The sequence below is a fragment of the Heloderma suspectum genome, chromosome 7 (assembly GCF_057233095.1).
Source record: "Heloderma suspectum isolate Gila_16-S chromosome 7, 16-S_ref, whole genome shotgun sequence".
Taxonomy (NCBI): domain Eukaryota; kingdom Metazoa; phylum Chordata; class Lepidosauria; order Squamata; family Helodermatidae; genus Heloderma; species Heloderma suspectum.
The window spans coordinates 112,218,576-112,240,743 of NC_139464.1; the positions used below are offsets into that span (position 1 = coordinate 112,218,576).

General features: G+C 44.2%; 1 protein-coding gene across 1 annotated transcript in view; it reads left to right on the forward strand.

The window, feature by feature from the left end:
- The window catches only part of LMNTD1 (lamin tail domain containing 1), a 236,183-nt gene extending 214,451 nt beyond the window's left edge, over positions 1-21,732 (forward strand). Inside the window, exon 13 of the mRNA XM_084811911.1 lies at positions 20,810-21,732. Within this exon, the coding sequence (XP_084668037.1) occupies positions 20,810-20,944 (135 nt within the window). The 3' untranslated portion in view covers positions 20,945-21,732. The remainder of the gene's footprint in view (positions 1-20,809) is intronic.
- Positions 21,733-22,168: the final 436 nt, after the last annotated feature.

Genomic DNA, 22,168 nt, shown 5'->3' on the forward strand with positions numbered 1-22,168 from the left:
CACCCCCTCCCACATGGGCTGAAGGAAGTGCTTCTGGGTACATGTTCATGAGAATCATCTGCTCTGGCATCCACCCTTTCTTAGCTGCACAGCTTCGAATCAACAGGCGTCCACCATTTCTCAGCTGTGCTCCTTCGTAGCTGCACAGTTTCAAAACAGCAGGGCTGGCAGCCCTCCCCACTCCCATGCTCAATCAATATTTAAAGTGAGAGGTAGCGACCGAGCCCATGTTCGCAACAGCACAGTTTCAAAGCAGCAGGGCTACTCTTGTACTCAGCAAAGTAGAATGGAAGGCAATGAGTTACTTCCACGTGAACATGTTTACCCCTTTGCTCTCCCCCTGCCCCACACAACTTTCCCTTCCGCCAATCAGCGCTACTTCCACAAGCCCTTGCCAAAGCCAGCTGAGGTCACACGGGCTCCCGAACAGCACTGAAGCTACTGTGAAAGGAAAATCCAACAAGAGATGAGTTTGAAAAAAACCCGGATTTAAGGCAAGAAATGCTGGGCTAGCTATGGAGAGCAGCATGCGTCATCTGACATGATCGACTTGGGGGTGGAATAGAACCATGTCTAAAAGTCCCATGTAGATGGGCCCTAGAACTACAGGAGTCCTGGCTGTTGAGGAAAACCCAAACCCAGTTTGAGGAAACCCAACATCCTCAATATTAGAAATAATTTATAGCACAACATGTGATTCATGAACAAAAAACAATCTACTTACTTCTCACAGGGCAACTCACATTAAATTCTGTCCTCCCCCCACCCCCAGGATATATCTTAAGAACAGCTGATGTAATCCATAATGTACCTCTGGTAGAATTATCAATTAGTGCTCTATTTTCAGGTTTTATTGCTGGTAGTTTATTTATTTATTGCAGAATTTTGTACTGCCCATGAACAATAAGTTCAGTGTGCAGTGCACAGAAAAATGTTAAAAATGAGTTAAAACAGCATCAAAAAACAAAACAAAAGCCAGCAACAGTAGTGCTCAAGATCTAAAAAATGCTAAAACATGCTTTTAAAACTGAAAAGCCTAGGAACATAAAAATCTTCACCTTGCATCCCCAAAAATGGCAATGTAGGTGTCAAGTGAGCCTCTCTGGGGAGGGTGGTCCACAGTTGGGGTGCTACCACTGAAAAGGCCCTCCCCTTAGTAATCATCCACCTTACCTCATTTTGCTGGGGCACCTGGAGAATGGCCTCAGAAGATGGTCTTTGGGTCTGGGCGGGTATGAGGAGGGAGTGATCCTTTAGGTAACCTGGCCCCAAGTCATTTAGGACCTTAAAGGTTAATACCTGTACTTTGAATTGGCCTTGGAAACTGACTGGCATAGTATGATTGTATCAACCACCCTCTTTAACAAACTGGCTGCCCTATTTTCGACCACCTGAAGTGTCCAGACCATTTTCGAAGGCAATCCCACATATAACTCATTGCAGAAATCAAAATGAGAGGTTATTAGAGTATGGGGAACTGTACCTAGACTATCTCAGTCCACCTCTGAGCTTCTGACTACAACCCTAAGCTGATAAAAGGTATTCTGTGAGAGAGGATATCCAGACAGCCATCCCCTCCCAAATGCAAACCTGCCATTTAAAATGGATGCTTAAACTGTCCCTTGAAATGGAGGAGCAATAGGATTGTGCTTCTCTAAGGGCACAATCCTATGGCCACTAGACAGCGGCTAAACAGCCATAGGATTGTTTGGTTTCCGGGAACCAACCTCAGAGCCCGACTCCAAGGCCAATTCCCAGAAAACCACCTCCCCGCCCCCACCCCCACTGCCTCGTAGGCTGCACGTATCATCCCCAGGCTCCGTGCTTGGAAGAGCAGCGTGGAGTGGGGCAAAAGGGGGCATTCCCGGGTCGGGAAGCACAGAAGTACTGGTACAATGTTTCCTATGAATCATAGAATCATAGACCAGTAGGGTTGGAAGGGGCCTATAAGACCATCGAGTCAAATCCCCTGCTCAATGCAGGAATCCAAGCCAGAGCATCCCTGGCAGTTGGCTGTTCAGCTTCATCTTGAATGCCTCCAGTGTGGGAGAGCCCACCGCCTCCCTAAGTAATTGGTTCCATTGTCGTATTGCTCTAGCAGTCAGGAAGTTTTACCTGATGCTCATTGTCTGGCCTCCCCTGCCCTCACTCTGAAGTCCCACAGCTAGACAGATGAAATCAGCTGTCTAGCCACAAATGCAGGGTGGCCGGAGCGCAGAGGAGAAGATTCCCTCTGCACTCTGCTTGCCCTGATTTGGATAGGGGAGTGCCTTCAAGTTCGGAGGTGGCCGCCTGTCCCTAAAGCAGGGATACCACTTTGTTTCCACCGGAGCCCATCATACATGGTCAATCTCCATAACAGAGTTGCTGCAATATCTGGCAGTAAGATCTTCACCGTCATCCAGCACATGCACTGAGGCGCAGTGTTGCATACAAGTATTCAGACTTGCCTATTATTTACGCGTTCTCTTCAAAATCAAACAGTGATGTGTAATATTCAAGTATGGAATTTCTTTAATCCCTTCTAGACAATTGGAAAACAATTTCATCTTACAGTGAATCTATGTGCAAACCTTTCCCCACATCTTGTCTGAAAAGTCTGGTAGAGGCCAAGTAAAACTGCTTCAGCGTCCAGAAAGAACTACCAGTTGCCCACCTGTACCCTGGATCGGGTTGGGGAACATATGCCCCTCCAGATCATAGAATAGTTGTTGGGCTGCAAGTCCCATCAGCCCCAGCCAGCATAGCCAATAATGATGAATGATGGAAGATGCAGTTCAACAACTGGAGGGTCACATGGCCCCCATGTCTGCTCTAGACTATCACTACGTATTGTTCCTGCCCTATGGAACTGCCAAAGCTCCCTCTCAGGGCAGGTGGTTCTTGTCTACCAAACAGACCCTTCCTGTCAGCACCCATTCCTTCATAGGGAGAGAGTGGGCATCTCTGCACCTGCAATTTATCGCACATTCATGATTGGCCACTCAACGGAAGTTTGCGGGTCTATTACACAACGCTGTAATCTTCCAGTGATTTTCCCGCCATTTCCCCCTGCCTATCCCGTGGTATCCCCAAATGGAAAAAATGCAGTATTTTTTCAGCCCACGCAACAGGAGCGCCATGACCTCCCTATGTATATCTTCCATACCGTGAAGAAACCACTGTGTGTGTGCGGCAGTGGGAGGTTTTTGTTTGTTGGTGAGGGGTGTGGTCGTGATGACAACGGCAGTGACATTGAGGCGGTGAGTATGTTGGTATACTGACCTGCCGGCTTTCCGCCATGCCAAGACTAAATGCGATGTATGACTTTTGCTCCCGGCTTCGAGTGCTTACTCCACCACATAGAATGCCCCGCATGCCAGCAATTCGCTGGGAAGCCGGTGCCTACGGGGGTGGGGTTTGGGCAGTTCGGTGGAGGTTGCTGTCCACCTGCATTGCATGTCAATCACAACCAAACCACCAGTAATCTGCGAGTGGAGGGAAAGGGGCAGGAACCAGGGAGGAAATTTTGCGACGCCCCCACTGGGTGTAACGGCTTTTCCCGGAAAAGTAGTTGCCCCGTGAAAAGGTAAGGAATGGAATATAACGAGATAGAAACAGCTGTGTAACAGAGCCTGAGCTGATCCCACAATGAGACTGGATAGAGAAAGCCCCAGTATTGAAGCGGATTTCTGCTCCCGTGTGATGTACCCCAGTGGCTTGAGGTAGAGTCCCCATGTTCTGGGCCACAGTAGCCCATGATGGGTTATACTCTGAACTTGCCTTCCCCAAGCTGGTGCCCTCCAGATGTGTCAGAGTACAACACCCATCAGCCCCAGCCAGAGTGGCCAATTGTCAGGGCTGCTGCCCATCAAGAAGGCATCAGCTTGGGGAAGGCTGCCCTAGGGTATCTGTTACTCCTTGAGGGGCCACCTCCAATGAGGGCCATGCTCACCATCTGTCCGTAGCATGGAGCACACGCAAACACCTCCCTTGGCAGACTACTCCGTGGAGGAAAGGGGGCCTCTCTAGTTGGAACTGCTTTCCATTTGGCATTTCTTCATCCTTTCATATGTCTAAATCAGGACCAGCTTGAGACCCACATCTCTTTTTTAGAATGCTCTCTGAAGAGGTGGAGATGTTATGTTTTCTGAAGCAGATCAAAGCCAGATCTCTATACCAACACAGGTCAAACCTACCAACAGCAGTTGAAAATTGCTGTAGCTCTATCCGTTTACATTAGCTAGGGTTCTGAGGGCCATCGCTGTTCACAATCACTTTAGATATTATTTCTGGACTGTATTTGATTCCTCAAAGACTTGTTCCATGTCCTGTGATCCTCTGAAAAACACTTGTAGATGCAATATATTAATTAGCTTAAGGAACAGGCAGTCAGAAAAGTTGGCTGAAATCACAGCTGAAAGCACTTTGTGGGGAAAGGCAGAATCATAGAATCATAGAATAGTAGAGTTGGAAGGGGCCTACAAGGCCATCGAGTCCAACCCCCTGCTCAATGAAGAAATCCAAGTCAGAGCATCCCTAACAAATGGCTGTCCAGCCTCGTCTTGAAGGCCTCCAGTGTGGGAGAGCCCACCACCTCCCCAGGTAATTGGTTCCATTGTCGTATTGCTCTTACAGTCAGGAAGTTTTTCCTGATGTTCAGCCGGAATCTGGCTTCCTGTAACTTGAGCCCATTATTCCGTGTCCTGCACTCTGGGATGATCAAGAAGAGATCCTGGCCTTCCTCTCTGTGACAACCTTTCAAGTACTTGAAGAGTGCAATCATATCTCCCCTCAGTCTTCTCTTCTCAAGGCTAAACATGCCCAGTTCTTTCAGTCTCTCTTCATAGGGCTTTGTTTCTAGTCCCCTGATCATCTTTGTTGCCCTCCTCTCAACCCTCTCCAGTTTGTCTGCATCCTTCTTCAAGTGTGGTGCCCAGAACTGGACACAGCACTCCAGATGAGGCCTAACTAGTGCTGAGTAGAGGGGAACTAGTACTTCCCGGGATTTGGAAGCTATGCTTCTATTAATGCAGCCCAAAAGAGCATTGGCCTTTTTTGCAGCCACATCACATTGTTGGCTCATATTCCGCTTGTGATAGACAACAATTCCAAGATCCTTCTCGCTTGTAGTGTGGTTGAGCCACGTATCCCCCATCTTGTAACTGTGCATTTGGTTTCTTTTTCCTAGGTGCAGAACTTGGCATTTATCCCTATGAAATGTCATTCTGTTGTTTTCTGCCCAGCGCTCCAGTCTATCCAGATCACTTTGAATTTTGTTTCTGTCTTCCAAAGTATTAGCTATCCCGCCCAATTTGGTGTCATCTGCAAATTTGATCAGCATTCCCTGCACCTCCTCCTCCAAGTCATTAATAAAAATGTTGAAGAGCACTGGGCCCGTGCTCAACAGATAATTATGTGTTGAGGGTATATATTCTTGGCAGGATTACGAAAAATGGACTGGACCAAGCTGGGAATAAATACTAAAGGCCAATTATGTTTTATACATTTTTGTCAGGTAATACAGTGTCTAATCCAACGAAACAGCAGTGTGTAGTTCTGAAGAATGTTTACTGTATATTTTAGAAGACCATTTTTAGATTCTGCCTAAAAAATAGTAATAATAATAGTAGTTGTTATAAGAATAGTTGTGTGGGGCTCACATTCAAGATATCTGAGAAGCCAGTTCGCCTTTGTGACCACTGTTGTCCATCAACAACCAAGCAACAGCACATTCTAAAGGATGAACCACTGTACATCACACAACAAGGCCCACAACACTTGGGGCACAATTCATTACAGGACTATGCGTGGTTAGGCACCATAGAGTTCGGAAGGATTTAAGTAAATACATAAAGTGCCCATAATTGTGCATTGGACTGTCGCCCAGGAGCGTAAAACAGTGCAGAGAAGATTTTGAATATGCACTGCTAGATAATAATCCTGAAAACAATCTTGTGAGATGTCATTATTAATATCATTAGAATTTCAGCTTTACTGGTGGGAAACTGAGTGATGGGGACAGTTTGTTGACCAGAACCCAAACGTCTGGAGGGTACTAGGTTGGGGAAGGCTGACTTAAAAGGGTCGTGAACCCATATTCTGGTCCCTTTGTATGCAGTATTTGAACACCGGGGTGACTGTTCTCTGGGCCATAGACAGTGGACATGTGAGTGCTCTGCACAAAGGAGGACAGTGGGTGGGGTAAGAGCCTTTTAAATGAGACACACAATTGCATGGAACCCTACATGGCCAGGCAAATGCTTCCTGCGAGCTCTGCGTCCCTTATAAATCAGCCCTAAATGTTTATTCTACCTTTTAAAATAATGTTATTTTTCATACAAAGCGTCCATGCCTGAAGAAAAAAAATGATGGTGTTTGAAAGAACGCAACGCTTCTAAACAACCAGTCCATCCAATAAAATCTAGCTGTGTTTTTTTAAATTCTTATTTCAGGTTCCATGTGGCATATTGTACCTAACTTATTTATTTACTTGGCAGTGAATCATTTAAGGTGCACCTAGAGAAGCAGCACTACAGGGGCTTTCAACTACGTTATTCAAGGTTAATTTGGTGTTACTGCCTCTGGTGCTTGTTGAGTTGAGCAGCTGAATATTTCATCACTTATAGACAAGATTTGTCTCTATTTTGCAAAAAGAAGGAAGAGAAGAAAGAAAACAAGAACTAAACTGGTTTGGTCAGTCCTCTTAGCTAATTGTGGGCCCTGTTACCTGATGTTCTGTGATTCCAGGCATTTTTAATAACACATAGGAGAAAACACATTTACCCCAACGAGAGACAAAGTAGAATCAGGGCAGGACCTGTAGGTGTGAGTCTGACCAGTTGCCCAAGATTCTAGGGTCAAGAGTAGGCAACCCGGTGCCCTCCAGATGTTTTGGACTACCGCTAGCTGGAGCAGATAGCAGCTGAGCTCCAAAACATCTGGAGGGCACTAGGTTGCCCATCCCTGCTCTAGGTCAAGATGTGCACTCAACAGCTGCATTGTAAGACAGATGGGTTCTGCAGCCTGTACTATAACTGGAGGTTGCATTGGATCTGTGCATGGAAACCTATTTTGTTTTTAATTTACCAAAGCTTTTAGCTGATTTTGCTTGCTGTTGTTCTTGTAGATTTGTATTTATGCTGAATTTTTAATTGTTCTGTTTTTAATTCCACAAGTAGGGTTTTGGTGGGGGTGGGGGTGGCCAGTTTGGACAATTTCTGTTGGAGAGGCTGCATATAAATCCTTATAAAGAAATTGGAGCAACCCTCTAGGATCCTTCTCAGAATCCCAAGGACATATCCTTCATATTAGTCATTTACACAGATCTTAAGACATTCCTCCTTATAATTTACAATATGCCCACAGTAGAATTTGTTGTACCAAAAAAGATTTAATGCTTTCTATCTAGGGATGGATGAATCGGTATATTGCTGGGCCATGTTGTTTTTGCATGTGTTCACCCCATTTCTGCATTAATCTGTGTTTTGTTTCAAGATGCATGAAAATGTGTATTTAAATACATAGTTTTGAATGCTTTTCCTCTTAAAATACACATTTCAAAAATGTTTTTTTTCTCAAAATACTCATTTTTCAATACACATTTTGATATGGGTTTTTCTGTGAGCTGAGAACTGCCATGTAAAAGCTGGGGGATAAAGTAAACTCCTGTCCATATATTAGTTTGGGAAGTATGAACTGACCTGTTTCACATCAGGATTTGCGAAGACTGAATTCTTCAAGCAGCCAACATATCTAAGAGCGGGTTTCCAGGGCACCCTGCATATTGTGCACACGTGCACTTGCTGGGGTAACGACGCCATGTAGCCGCAGCCGGCCACATACACTTCCATGCTGCTCCCTATGTGCGCTAGCAGCATTGCTTGGCTTGGCCCAGCTGCATTTTGTAATCTGCATAGTGAAAAGTCCTTGCAACAACACATCCAATCCAAGGCATAATATGCTGAAAAGAAAAGGAAAGCTTCTTGCCAGGATCAGAGGTCACCAAAAGTCAATGCAAAGCAAGCATTGATCTTTCATATAAGCCACTAATCACAGCTGTGGGCTTAATAAATATCCCAAGAGAGAAAGGCTATGTGTTATCCACGCATCACAAATGATAAAATCAGTATGCTACTTACTTACTGCCTTATGAACTTTTTCTATTATACGTGCCCTTTGCAATGGATTGGACTGGAAATTAGAAGAGTTACAAATGTTCACAGATATCATGTTTGGTCTAATAGATCCAAGTACTGGAAGAAAAATGGGGAGATACAGAGATTGTCTTTCTTTATTTTGCCTCTTTTTTTTTTTTTTTAGTTAAATCCACCCCCAAACTGTTGTTATTATCCAAACCCAGCCAGCCAACCTTGCAGGTTATTCACTCTCATGCTTACTCCTGAGTAATCCAGGCCTTCTTACCTCTGAGCAGACATGTATAAGCTGAATTTTTGTATTGTGTTGCTTCTCACAGTTACTTCTGAATAGATAGGCAGAGGAGTAGTTTGGGAGATGCTTTGTGGTAGACACGCAAAGGAGTGGATTGTGGATGCTCTCAGTACTTGCTGCTGGGTATTATTATTACTATTTTGTGGACTCCCCCGTGCACACACGCTATTTTGCACTCAAGATCAAGTTACTTGATTCTCAGTACAATGGGTGTTGTTGCTGGAACAGGATACTGTGCATCCACAGAAGTGCTTTTGTGTGGATATCCCCCCCACTCCCATTTTACACTCATGATCTTAAAGCTGATCTGCCTCAGTTTCCCCTTTTTGTGTTATGGGTTGTTGGGGATTCAAAAGATGGTGACCGTGCCCGCCACCCCACCAGTGCCAGTAGACACCAGCCAGCACTGGCTCTACTCATGTTCAATTGCATATAGGGTCCCTGACTGCACAGAGCATATATGCCCAAGCTCAACTGAACATGAGTAAAACCCTCCTTCAGACCTCCCTGCTCCACACAGTGAGGTCAGGGAATGAAGGAGCAGAGTCCAGGGCATGGAGACATTGGGGGAAAGGCCAGCTTGTGCATCCCCATCCCCCCTTTGAGCCGTCACACGTTCTTGGGAACAGGTGAACAGGACTTTTCTAAGTTACAATTGTACAACTCTAGGTACAGTATGTAACTGGAAGGTTGGTGGCTATTACCTCACTGAATAACAGGGAAGTAAGTTACCAGTAACATGGGAGGAACCACATGGTGTGACCCCATGCTGTAGGGCAGGCCTAGGCAATGTGGTGCCTTTGGGCACCAGCATGCCCTCAGCCACCTTCCTTGGTGCCCATCGAGACACCCTATTCCTCCCAATTTGTATTTGAAAATATTTTTATATTTTCTTACTGGCAGCTGGGATTGCTTCAAAGGGAAGTGAGAGCCTTTAGCTGCTGCCCTCTTAATTTGTCATGAACGCCTCTGGGTAGGCTACCTGTCCCTTGTCACTACCCTGGCAGCCATTTTATGCTTTCTCAAATTTCCAAATGTGCCCATGGGCCCAAAAGGTTCCCTATCCCTGCTGTAGGGGCATGCATATGGATAGTGGCAATTGTGTGGGGCTTTCCCTCCCAGTTAGCATCCTCCCTCCAGATGGGCTGCCAAATGCACAGGGGGGAAAACATGCAATCTTCCCTGTCAATGTGATCACTATATAATATATATATATATATATATATATATATATATATATAGCCTGCTGTGATAGGGGATTGTACCACATGGAAGCTGTTCCAAGTCTGTTGAAAGTGACAGACTATCTTTTCATAGATGGTAACTTCTGAATTTGTACCGTGCCTGTTCATGTCAAATAATACATTATCTAAAGAAGATAAATACAAAATGCTGATTTCTTATTTGCTTATGAAATGCCAGTCAAAATTTCAAAAGATCTCCTTTTGCTATCTCATCCACTGCCAGAATTTAGATTGCAGGACTCTTTTGGCTTATGTTGCTCTGCAATGTACCATGGGCATTAAAACTAATTAAATAAGTCAGGGGTGAGAAACCTGTGGCCCTCCAGATGCCATTGCCCTCAGCCAGTATGGCCAATAGTCAGGGATAATGGGCATTGTAGCCCAATGTCTGGATGGCCCCAGGTTTCTCAACCCTGCAATAAGTGCTTATTGAGAGGCTTATGTGGCCAAGGCTCAAGCCTCCCTACTAGTAAAAAGTGCTGATTACGTAATCATTATTCCCTCACATCATGCCCTGTCTTGGAAGCCCTTTAAACTTAATGTTATGTATAAGGGGGCTGATTCCAGCTACTTAAGAGCAAGGGAAAGAGACTCTGCACATGTTCAGAGGTTCCTTCTCTCTCTTATTTTAAATTATTCCAGGACTGAACGCTATGAACTGAAAACAGGTTTAAGGGCTAAATATTGGTCCCTCTTCCTAGCTTAAGTTAAGGTGATGGCAAGTTGAGGCATTTGAGTGACTTCCAGGAGCATGCCTATGTTGTAAATATGTAATGTTGGATGCAGTCTTCGAACACTTCAAAAGTACCAAGTCTTAGAAACACATCCATTGTAGACTCAGGCCCAATTTGCAGAAACCTGATGCAAATTCTGTGTGTCCATCCAGCCATGGGGCACTTGGGATCCCTGGTTCCAGCAGACTAGTTCCTCCACCCTGCTAACGATGTGATATATATTTATACGACAGGCTAGGCCAGGCGCCCTAAGGATCCTCGTGCCCGGGACCTTCCTCCCACTGCGTGATCAGCACAGACTCGGCTTACAGATCTTACATTCAGTTCAGAATCTGTCCTTCTATCCCCCGACACCACGGCCACCACCTTTTGCAGCATGGTGATAGTACCAGTAAGGTCAGAAGGCTCCGATCACTTCTTGGTATGCTACTGCAAGGATAAGGTTAGCACCAATATCAGATTGTAATTGTGCTTCCATCTTTAGGCTGCTATATAAATGGCCAGTCTACACATGGGGTCAACTTGAAACAGCCTCCTGATAGCATCTACTGGATGCAACAGTAAAAGGGATTCATCACATAACTCGGGGGCCCTCTCCCTGTCTCATGGAGGGTTTCTACACCTCAGTGCCAGCCACTATTAGGAATGTGTGGGCATGCCCTGGAAACACTCCGCAGGGTGGGGTTGATCCATGGGGCAAGGCATTCTACACATTATGGCTGCCATAGGAAGCAGTTGCCACATGGAAGCTGTTTGAAGAAACTTACACAGAGGTCCCAATGTGCACACTGACTCTAGGTGGTCAGCAGATCTGCGGCCAGGTCATAGCACAGCCCCCTTTGGGGACTGAACTCTGGTGCTTGATTCCGGGCCCTGAGCTCTTAAGACTGGCCTCTACATTATAACTGCCATACAGAAGCAAGACACTCAACAGTGAAATCTTAGGGTATGCACTACAGACAAACTGATCTATCAGTAATTCCCTCTCCCAAGAGACCCCTGGGAACTGTAGTTCTCAGAAAGGGAATGAGAGATCTCTTAGAGCCAGTGCAGACTGTAAATAACTGCACATATGGAGGAGGAGTCTACTTGCATGAACAACGCAACAGCTGAAATACAGAATAATGGAAGACTGCAGTGGCTTCCTTAGTGGTTCGAAAACTGCAAAGTGCACTTTTTATAATCAGGAAAGTAGTTGCTGTGATCTTATTCTCTGCTCTAGATATCAATCGGGAAAGGAAAGGAAAATCATTCCAAAAATAGCATCTCACCCAACTTTAAAACAAAAACATCTTCACCGACTCTAAGAGTTAGTTCTCAGCAACTCACTGAATCACAATTCCCAAAATTCTTTGAAAAAGCCATGACTGGTATAAAACCTATATGCATTTTATAGTGCAGGTATTCACTGCAAGTTAAAGTGAGTACAAGCAGAGATAAGAGACTGCTAATTTTCCATTGGGAGAAAAATATATGGCCTTACCTCCTTTTATTCCGGGATGTAGGGAATGATACAAATATGCACCATAGAAAGACTGCAGTACTTTCCCACAAAGTTTATCACTGAACACATTGACCTGTTATGACCTATTATGTATCACTGAACACATTGACCATCCCATCTGTGCTTGGTGATATGAGGTCCAATCCTCACTTTGTGCAACAATTGCATTTGTTGTGGCTACACTGGTATTTCCCACAGGAAATATGTAAAGTCTGAAAGGCAGGTGCATATCCCTAAATATGCAGTGGGCGTGAACTAAGGAGCCCTATCCATCCAAACGCTGCAGTTCCTTTCTCCTGACTGTTTAGGGCTGCATGTCTACACCTTTACACACTTTCTGGAGGGCTTGTTCAACATATGGTGGAAGGGAACTTTGAGGGATTTAGAGCAAGAATAAGGCTTGAATAAAGTGGCATAACATAAATTAAATAAAATGAGAGTCCAGAGATATGCTGATCTGAGAAAGGTTTGCCCATGGCAGGAAAGAATGGAAAGTTGAAGACTGATTTATGTACCTGAGAGACAGAAGCCCTGTAACCATCCATATATTTGGTGAGCAGGAAAAGGGGCCCTACGTACGTATCAACATATGCTCTTATTTATATACCACCCAACTGACAAATGCCTTCAGGGCAACTTACAGTCATAAAATCCCAAAGCAACAATAAGATAATAACTGAAACACTGATATAGCCCTTTAAAATATTAAAGCATTAAAAATATTAAAGAGCCAGCAGGAAAACTGATAAACTACAGCTCACCAGAAGAAGAAGGTCTTAGCCTTCTAATCTAAAAAGTATAAGAGCTCCTTCATGCAAGGAGGAGGGTCCTGCCTGGCCCAGGATTCCCCTCACATGGAGGGCCCCTATGCACGTCACATATGCCGAACCCGCTGCCAGCAGGGAATGTGGCTGGTGTGCCTGGAGGCTGCAGGAGGAAGGGCCGCCAGGCACAGTCCCACTCCCCTGCCAACACATAGTGCATGTCCATGTTACCTGACGTTCTGATTCCAGGCATTTTTAATAACACATAGGAGAAAACACATTTACCCCAACGAGAGACAAAGTAGAATCAGGGCAGGACCTGTAGGTGTGAGTCTGACCAGTTGCCCAAGATTCTAGGGTCAAGAGTAGGCAACCCGGTGCCCTCCAGATGTTTCCCCTAGAGCCTGTGGGAAACACAGGTGTAGCTGCGGCAAAAACAGTTGCAACACAAACTCTAGGTCTAGCTATGCAACAGAATGAAGTCACAGAATCCTGCACTGTAGACTGCACTGTACTAATTCAGAATTCATTCTGCAAGTGAGACATAGTAGTTTTGTAATGCCCCCTACCCCTGGGCAAAAAGCCTCCTTGCAAGATCCATCCTAGTCCTTTTCCTGCCGTTCTAGTTTTCTGTTTGTGGGTAAGCATTCTAAAATGGTTTATGCCACTTGCAGTATGATTGTACATTTGATTCTGCCCCCTGATTCTGCTGCATATGTACTCTATGATAGCTTGTGAATCTTTAGAACGGCCTTCCCCAACTTGGTGCTTTCCAAATGTGTGGGACTATGACTCCCAGCAACCCGCAGCCAACTAGGGATGTCCATCACTGGGAAGTCCGGTTCCTTTTTGGCTTGATGGAGTTCTGCAAACTGAGCTGCATGCTGTTCCCTGAACAATGGGAACTTTTTGCGTGGGGGCGGGGGGTTCTACAATTTGTGCACATTTCTGAGGAATTTGTGCAAATTATGGCCATATTTGCACACATTGTGCAAATTCGGCTGCAATTTGCATAAATTTGGCTGCAATTTGAACAAATTTGGCCATAATTTGTGCAAATTGCTCAGATATTTGTGCAAGTCACAGAGCCTTCCCCCCAAACTGTGCAAAATTCCCAGAAAATCTGTGAACTGGCCCGACTCGCTACAGACTGAGTCAGGCGCCGCAGCAAGAACTGAAATGAAGTCCAAGGGGCTGAGCCTAGAAAAACTCATTGAACTCCACCCCCAGATGGATTTCTCTGACATCCCCACGTCCAATGCATCTGGCAGGCACCCAGTTGGAGGAGGCTGCTTTAGAACCTGAGTGCTCAGCTGAGCATGGTACATGGTTTTACCCCCTTCCAACATATATTAACAATTTATCCTTTCTTCTTATTTGACTTGAGGTGCTTCTCTAAAATCAGATTATTTAAAGTGGTCAGTATAGCCAAGGCCTATTGAAAGAATAACCTTACTAAATATTTGCCTGTAGCAGGTTTCCTTCTTAAGTGGACAATTTTTAAGAATGGCTTCACATCATCAGTATATAAAATGGCATCTTCTAAATATTGGTGACCACAAATTTATTCCTATAATTGTGTTATTGATTGAGCAGACAAAGACATTTAGGGTTTTCCCTTTCCTATATCAAGGGATTATATTTTCTGAAAGGATTTATTCCTCTTGGTACTTAGGTCAGGTTATGCTGTTCACTCAGGTGGAAATATGTCTGCATTTTTACCTTTTAATGATCGTGTTGCATAATGTTATCATGACTGTGAATCATCCTTCCACCCCACCCCCGCAAAATGTTTTCATTCTAATCTATATAATTGGCTTTTAAGGGTAGTTTCTTATATAACATAACCTTATAAGTATAAAAAATGCATCCTGACAGAATTTCATATTATAGTAGATATAATCAATTTGTGTTGTAAGTGTACAGTAACAGAGTCATAACACATTAGAACAAATGTAGTGCAATGTATATTGGAAGTTAGCATGCCAGATATTAATGCAGAAACTGGCCACAAGATGAATAACCCAGGATCACTGAGGATGAAAATCATATGCTCCATTAACGGTAAGATTTGCAACTGACTACAGAAACATACCTTGACTTCCTGTGGTGCCTTTCTCACCAGCTCATCTGCAGAAATTAGTCAGTGGAGATTTCACCACTTGGAGATAAATATGATCAGCTCCCAGTATCTTGACATCAAGTTGCTATTAAAGGCACAGTCACAGCAGCTGCTTGAAAGGTTGACCACCCTAATCAACACCATGCTAATATTGAAACATGGCATCACTACACATGTTAGATAATGGAATCCAGAAAAGCCCCCACCTACACAGTAGGCCTTTTCCAAGGGCTGATTCACTCCTGTGTGAACATCACTTGATCTCTCTTTTTTTTTTGGTTACTTGATGATTGGCAGCCAAATATGTGAACTGAATCCTTTAAAAAGTACTGCACTTGAAGCAACTTCAGGTAATATGAAAGCTCTATCCATGCTGCTGGATTTTTGATGGCACGTTCACACAACCAAGCTTTTACTTGATGCTACAGTCAATGAGTGTTGATCGTGCAAGCTAGAACAAATCCCAAGTGCCTGCATTTCACAATGAGCATGTGATGGTGCTCACTGAAGAATGTGACATAAACCAGGAAAGCCCACACAGCTAACTTCATCTGAGAGAGCGCCCAGGCATTACCACATCTTCTAGCAGCGTGAGCTCATCACATGATGTGGCCACGATGACACACGCTAGGATTACGGCTAATTAAAAATACAAAATACACAATCAAAATCGAAATCGAAAAACAATGTTCAGTACATAAATCATTAAAACAATAAAGATATAACAAATAAAGTAGCCGCAGCAGCTAAAGCCAGAGATAAAAGCTCAGTTCACTAAATTGAACTAGATGCAAACTGGAATAAGTAAGTCTTTAAAATCCTTCTGAAGGTCAAAAAAGAAGGGGCCATTCTAAAGGTGTTGGCCACCACAGAAAAGGTCCTGTGCCTGGCATCCCCAATCTCACATCTCTTACTTGTGGACCAGAGAGCAGGGCCTTGGATGCTGATCTTAAACCTCAGGCAGGCTCAAACAGGCGCAGACGGTCCTTTAAATAACCTGGTCCCAAACAGTTTAGGGTAGGGGTGTTTTAGACTGCAACTCCCATAACCCTGACCATTAGCCATACTAGCTGGGACTGATGGGAGTTGTAATCCAAGAGATCTGAAGGGCCCTAGGTTGTCTACCCCAGGTTTAGGGCCTTAAAGGTTAATACAAACATCTTAAATTGGGCCTGGAAATAGACAGTTAATGTAGCTGGCTCAGAATAGATGTAAAATGATCCAAACGCCTAGCTCCTGGAAGTATTCTGGCTGCTGTGTTCTGCACCAATTGTAGCTTCCAGACTGTCTCTTCAGGTAGCCCCATTGAAACCACATTACAGTATTCAAGACTGGATGTAACCAAGGCACATGTTAATGAGGCAAGGTCAGCTTTCTCTAGATAAGGACACCGCTGGCAAACTAGCTGAAGCTGCTAAACAGCAGTCTTGGCCACCAATGCCACCTGTGTCTCCATAGTAAGCAAGTGAACTCCCAAGCTGTGTACCTAACTCTTGAGGGAGCGTGCAACTCCATCCATAGTGTGTTGCACACCTCTATCTGTATCAGTAGATTTACACACCCACATAAAACCCAAAGTGGGTTACAAAAAAAAAGTACAATACAATGCAGAGAACCATATTAGCGACTGATTCAAAGACAGGTCATGGCTTGGGGAAAGGCAAAGTAAAAAGATACATTTTCAATAAATGCCTCAAACATGGTGTTGTTGAGGCCTGGCATACTGCAGAGGGGAGATCACTCCACAGGGTGGGCTCCCTGAGAGGGTGGTATAGGGGGAGACGTTGCCTGAAGTAATCTGTTTCTGAGTTGTATAGGGCTTTGTATACTAATATCAGCACCTTAAACCAACCTTGGTATCAGACTGGCAGCCAATGTACATTCTTTAGCACAGGCTTAATACATGTGCATTAAGGCACCCTAGTCAATAACCTAGCCACGGCATTCTGCATTGGCTTTAGCTTCCGGACCAACCCTATGGACTTCTCCACATAGAGCACATTACTGTCATCTAATGTCGAAGTGACCAGTGCATTGATCCTAGTGGCTAGACTATCCCTGTCCAGGAACAGGCACAGTTAGCAAATCAACATAAGCTGGTAGTAGGTGTTCATAGCCACAGGTTTCACTTGGATCTCCAGTGACAATGATGGATCCAGGAGCACCCTTTGCCTTCAGGGGGAGTGCAACTCCATCCAGAGGTGGTAATTCTCTTAATTCCCAGGCCTGGGGACCATTCACCCAGAGTGCCTCTGTTTTGTCGGATGAGGGCCAATAAGCTGATGCTTATTGGCCCTCATCCAGCCCACCACAACATTCAAGAATGATCTAGATCATACATAGCCTCTCCTGATTCAGAAGTAATAAAGAAAAAGAGCTCGATGTCATCAGCCCAAAATCCCCTAATGACTGTATTGAGCAGCTTCATATAGATATATTTAAATAGTATTGGAGACAAGATGGTGTCTTGGGGTACCCCACAGCAACACTTTAAGGGGGCTGACATGCAGTCCCCCAATGCTATTCTTTGGAACCCACCCTGTGGATGGGAGCAGAACAACCATAGAACAGTGCCCCCAGTCTACGGTGTCGATCCAGGAGCATCAATGGTATCAAAAGCAGTGGAAAGATAGAGTAAGAGTAACAAGCGGCACAGTACCTCTGTCCCTCTCCTAATAAAGGTCATCAGGGTGACCGAAGCTGATCCCGTGCCATAAATGCGTCAGGGTGTGGGACCTGGTTTTTTAAAAGTGTGCAAATTGCAGCCATTAAAAAACAACAACATGGAAATTTGCATATTAGCTCACAGAATGATTCGATGCCAGCAGAAGGAAACAGAACAAAATCCGCAGGGCCGAACTGGAGAAAACCTGCCAAGCTTCCCCCCACCGCAACGGAATCCTCCAAAATCCCTAGGTCCAGATGATGCCATCTTCCACTCATGACCCTCCTGTGTGTTCCTACCACTTCTTATTGCAGAGAATCCGTTAAGATCATTAGCTGCACAATGTGTCCTCATTGGTAGTGCTAGGAGCCCTGCTCGGAAGCACTAGAGTGTCTTAGGGCACAATCCCCCATGCTGGCTGGGGAATGCTGGGAGTTGTAGGCTTTTTCGCTGTCTAAACATGCATAGGATTGTGCCCTTAGAGGTACAGGTATTGAAGGCAGTTCTTTTTACACCTGTCCGGATATGCAGAGCAGGCAGAGATACATCGTGTGTGAGAAAGCACACACACACAGCTCCACTCCCTTCATAATCTGTCTTTCACCATAAAATGGACTGAGGCCCTCCCTACATCTATCTACACACACACACACACACACAGACACACGACAGGCATTGCACTGGTATAATTTGAAAAACAGCAGCATGCAGTATAAACTGCACCCAAAGCCCCATTGAAGGATAACCACTGACTTTAGTAAACATTGGCTTGCTCCCAATCTCATTCTATATATGTCTACTTAGTTATTTCTAAAAACATTCCAGATCAATAGGAGGTCATAAAGGCCTGGTTGGATGCCAAATAGCAACACATCTGGCAGTAGATGCCTTTAAAAAAAAACACTATTGCTAACCATAGATATAGGAAGGAGTTGGGAAACAGATTAATAATAATTTCCCCCCTTCATTGGAGCATCTCAAATGATTGCAATATTTAATTAAGATCCAGAAACGCATCTGAGTTGGGTATTTTAAAATTGAGGCAGAGAAAATTACTTGGCCAAGGTCATAGTCAATTAAAGTCAATGCTTGTTAGAGAGTACTGTGCTCTGCTGTTCAGTTGTAAAAACGTAGATTACGTTCTTTCAAAATATAGGGATATGCTTTTCCCTTCTAATTCTGGTCTGATGGCCTTCCCTTCTAAGCCGCTGCCATAATCAGGAGTTCATCTCCCATCTCAGCAGAAATATTTAACTTCATGTAAAAAGAGTTTTTCTTTTGCAAAAATGCATGTTATGAAAACTGTGTCGTTGATGCTTTTAGCTTTGGCCCATTTTAAGCATTTAGAAAAATGAAAGTTGCTGTTTTGTGGAGATTTAGTGGAGCGCATCTATGTAGGACAACATCTTTACAGGTCAAACTACATGTTGAAGATGTAGCTAGCAGCTGTTTCTATTTTTTCCCCTTTGCTCAAAAGCAAGCACACAGACCTGATCTGGATTGGGACCTTACCATATGTGGGGGTGGTAGGGGGCCTTTAACCCTTTCTTCCCATGCTGCAGTCCCAGTTCAGTTCAGGGCCCCATGCCAATAATTTGCCTTGCCAAAAAGGGACCCACTTATCCCCTGCACTTATGTCTTCCCCATGTTTCCCCATGCATTCTGGCATAGCTGGTTTATATATGATGCACTGCACATTGAAATATTCAGATGAATATATATCAAAGAGAAGGCCAGTTCCAGATGCTCTTGAATGAGACTGTTGCATTGTTATCAATATGTTGATGCTATGCAGCTCTATTTCTCCTTTTTATCTTCATCAGGTGTGGCTGTACATGTACTGCATCAGTGCCTGGCTATCACAATGAACTGGATGATGGCTAATAAACTGAAACTCAATCCAGACAAGACTGAGATGCTGTTAATTAGTGGTTCTTCTCCCTGGATGGTGTTCATCCTGTTCTGGATGGGGTTGTGCTCCCCTGAAGGAGCAGGTTCATACCTTGGGGGTTCTCCTGGAGTCATCGTTGCCACTTGAGGCTCAGATGGCCTCAGTGCTGGTGAGGCCCAGCAACACCCCTATTTGGACAGGGATATCCCAGCTTCAGTAGTCTATGCTCTGGTAACCTCCAAGTTAGATTACTGGAATGTGCTTTGTATAGGGCATCATATTCTGTCTTGACCGAGAGATGGATTCTAGACTGGGACTATGGAAATAAAAGGGAAGGGTTATCCAGATAGAAATAGGGCTGATGGTCCATGGCTGTATGGGACATCGTATATGGGCTGTAATAAAAATCAAGTCTTTTGCCGAAGGGAAAATACTGCTCCCCACCCCCAAAACAGGTTACCAAGGGGTTATAGCCCTTTTCACAAATAGCTATCTACAAGAGGATGGGTCTTCCTGTTCACCCTGCAGCATTACCACTGCATCTGGTGTTATGTTCCCCTTTCTAAAGTCCCTGAGCGTGAAATACAAAGTACCAAGAAGCTAGTGTAGGATGTTCATACTGAGTGAGGATTGCCTCCTCATACCCAGACTGTGAGATCACAGAGGCCCTTCTCTGGATGCCCCAGCCAAGTGAGGTGCGAGGGATAGCCACTGGGGACAAGCCTTTTCAGTGGTAGCACCCCAGTTTTGAAATCCCCACCCCCACAAGAGGTTCATTTGCATCTTCTTTATACTCTTTTCAGTGGCAGTTGAAGATCTTTTTATTTTCTCAGACTTTTTAGACCTGTACAATTTTCAACCCCTGAACTTTAGATCTACTGTGTACTTTTAGTGGTGCTTTGTATCTTAGCATAGTATTTTATTTGCTGCTCCTGCTGCTAAAATATTCATATTACATTTTTACTCTTTTATTGTTTGTTACTGTTTTTTAATATTTTATTGTTGTAAGCTGCCTGGACACCTGTTATTGGGCAGCATACAAATACTGTAAGCAAATAAATAAATAACTTTTCTTCAGAACTACATCTCACTGAATTCAGTGGGACTTCCTCCAAGTAAGTGTGCATAGGATTGCAGTCTAAGGAGCCAGGGAATCAATGTGTGAACCAATGTACCCAATTAAGACTTTTAGCTCAACTCCCAACTAATAAGCATGAACAGGTTTTATGGCCATATGCCAAATTAGCTCTAAGGAGGAAAGAGCATGGATATGGCCATGGGAAATAGTGAATCTCTCCCTTGACGTTCTTGAGTAGTCAAATCACTAAGAAAACATTAAGCTCAATTAATCCAAACTTGTTGAATTTTAATAACTGATTTAAACTGACATATGCTTACTTTGCTCATAATATTTACCAAGTATCTTGTGTTTCTGTTGTTTATTCTCTTTCACAGCCTAATTTAGGTGGAGTGATTTATGTAGGTTCGGCTGCACCTATTGGCTCTGCTTTACAGAAGTATTTTGCCCATTCATCTTGCATCTTCAGGCTCCTGGCCCAGGCATCTCTTACTCCCACTAACTTTCCCTAGCATCTCACAGAGGATCAATGAATAGAACTGGGTTATTTTCAAAGTACTCTGCTGCAAAAATAGTTTTGTGATTCACTGCTCCAGGAATAAGGAGGTTTGGATCTTCAGAGGCACTCTAAACTTTACATATGATTTCTCTGTAGACTTCTATGTATCTAAAGGGTAGCTTTGCTAGCTCCCCTCATTAGTGGATTTATCAACCACTAATTAGGGTATTTATATTAACTGACAAAAACCCTTGGCACTAGCATAATATATAAAGCTAGAACTAAGAACATCTTGGCACCCCACTGACTTCTGTGCGGTCCTGACAGCATTTTTGGTTTAAGGTCAGACCCATAAAACAATTCACAAATACATAAAAGCATGTGGGTAATCCAGGCTGCAATCCTACACAGCTGTGCTGCTTAAATCCCATTGAATCCAATGGTATTAAGCAGCCTAATTGTGTGTAAGATCACAGCACTGGCTTTTAAGGGCCATAATGGCACAAACTCTCTAGAAATGAATGGGCCGCCATCCAACTTTGTAAACATTTGATTTACAAAGCCAAAGAATTAAGACAAGAGTTGTACATATCTTAATTCACAAAAGTATACATGAACACTGAATGACAGCAATGGTGGCTGTACAGGCACTATGGGAAGCCTTGCCTGATGTTCCAAATCCCAAAAGGACAGTAGTAACTACAACCTGCACAACCTGTGCCCCGCCAAGCCAAACGCAGCCCACCTGGCTTGTACTGTGGCATGCCAGGTCCTCAACCCCTCCCCTTTTTTTCAGTCCCAGGCAGGCAGCAAAAATAAGTTTATTGACCCCCTCATACTCCGCAGCACATAGCCGTGGGCTTGCTTTGGCTTGGTGGCTCACTGGTTGTGCAAGCCTGCTTGTACTCCCTTTCATGGCCTGGAGACGCTCGTAGTGTTCACAGGCATTTTTCTCTTCCCGCTATAGTCTCTGGCCTAACTGATTTTGCGGATTGTTATAGTGCTCCAAAACCCTTCAAAATCTGCTGGACCAGAGACAATAGTGGGACAAAAGGAGTGAGTGTAGCATCATGAGCAATGGCAGCTGCATCAGACCCTTTTCAGCTTTCTTTAAAACTACTGTCTTTCTACCACCATGGTAAGAAAAACAGTTGCGTGCATTCTACAAGAGACCACGCAGATAGAAACTCAGCTAATGCTCAGATCTATTTTAATCAGTCCAGCTTTGCCTCACCCT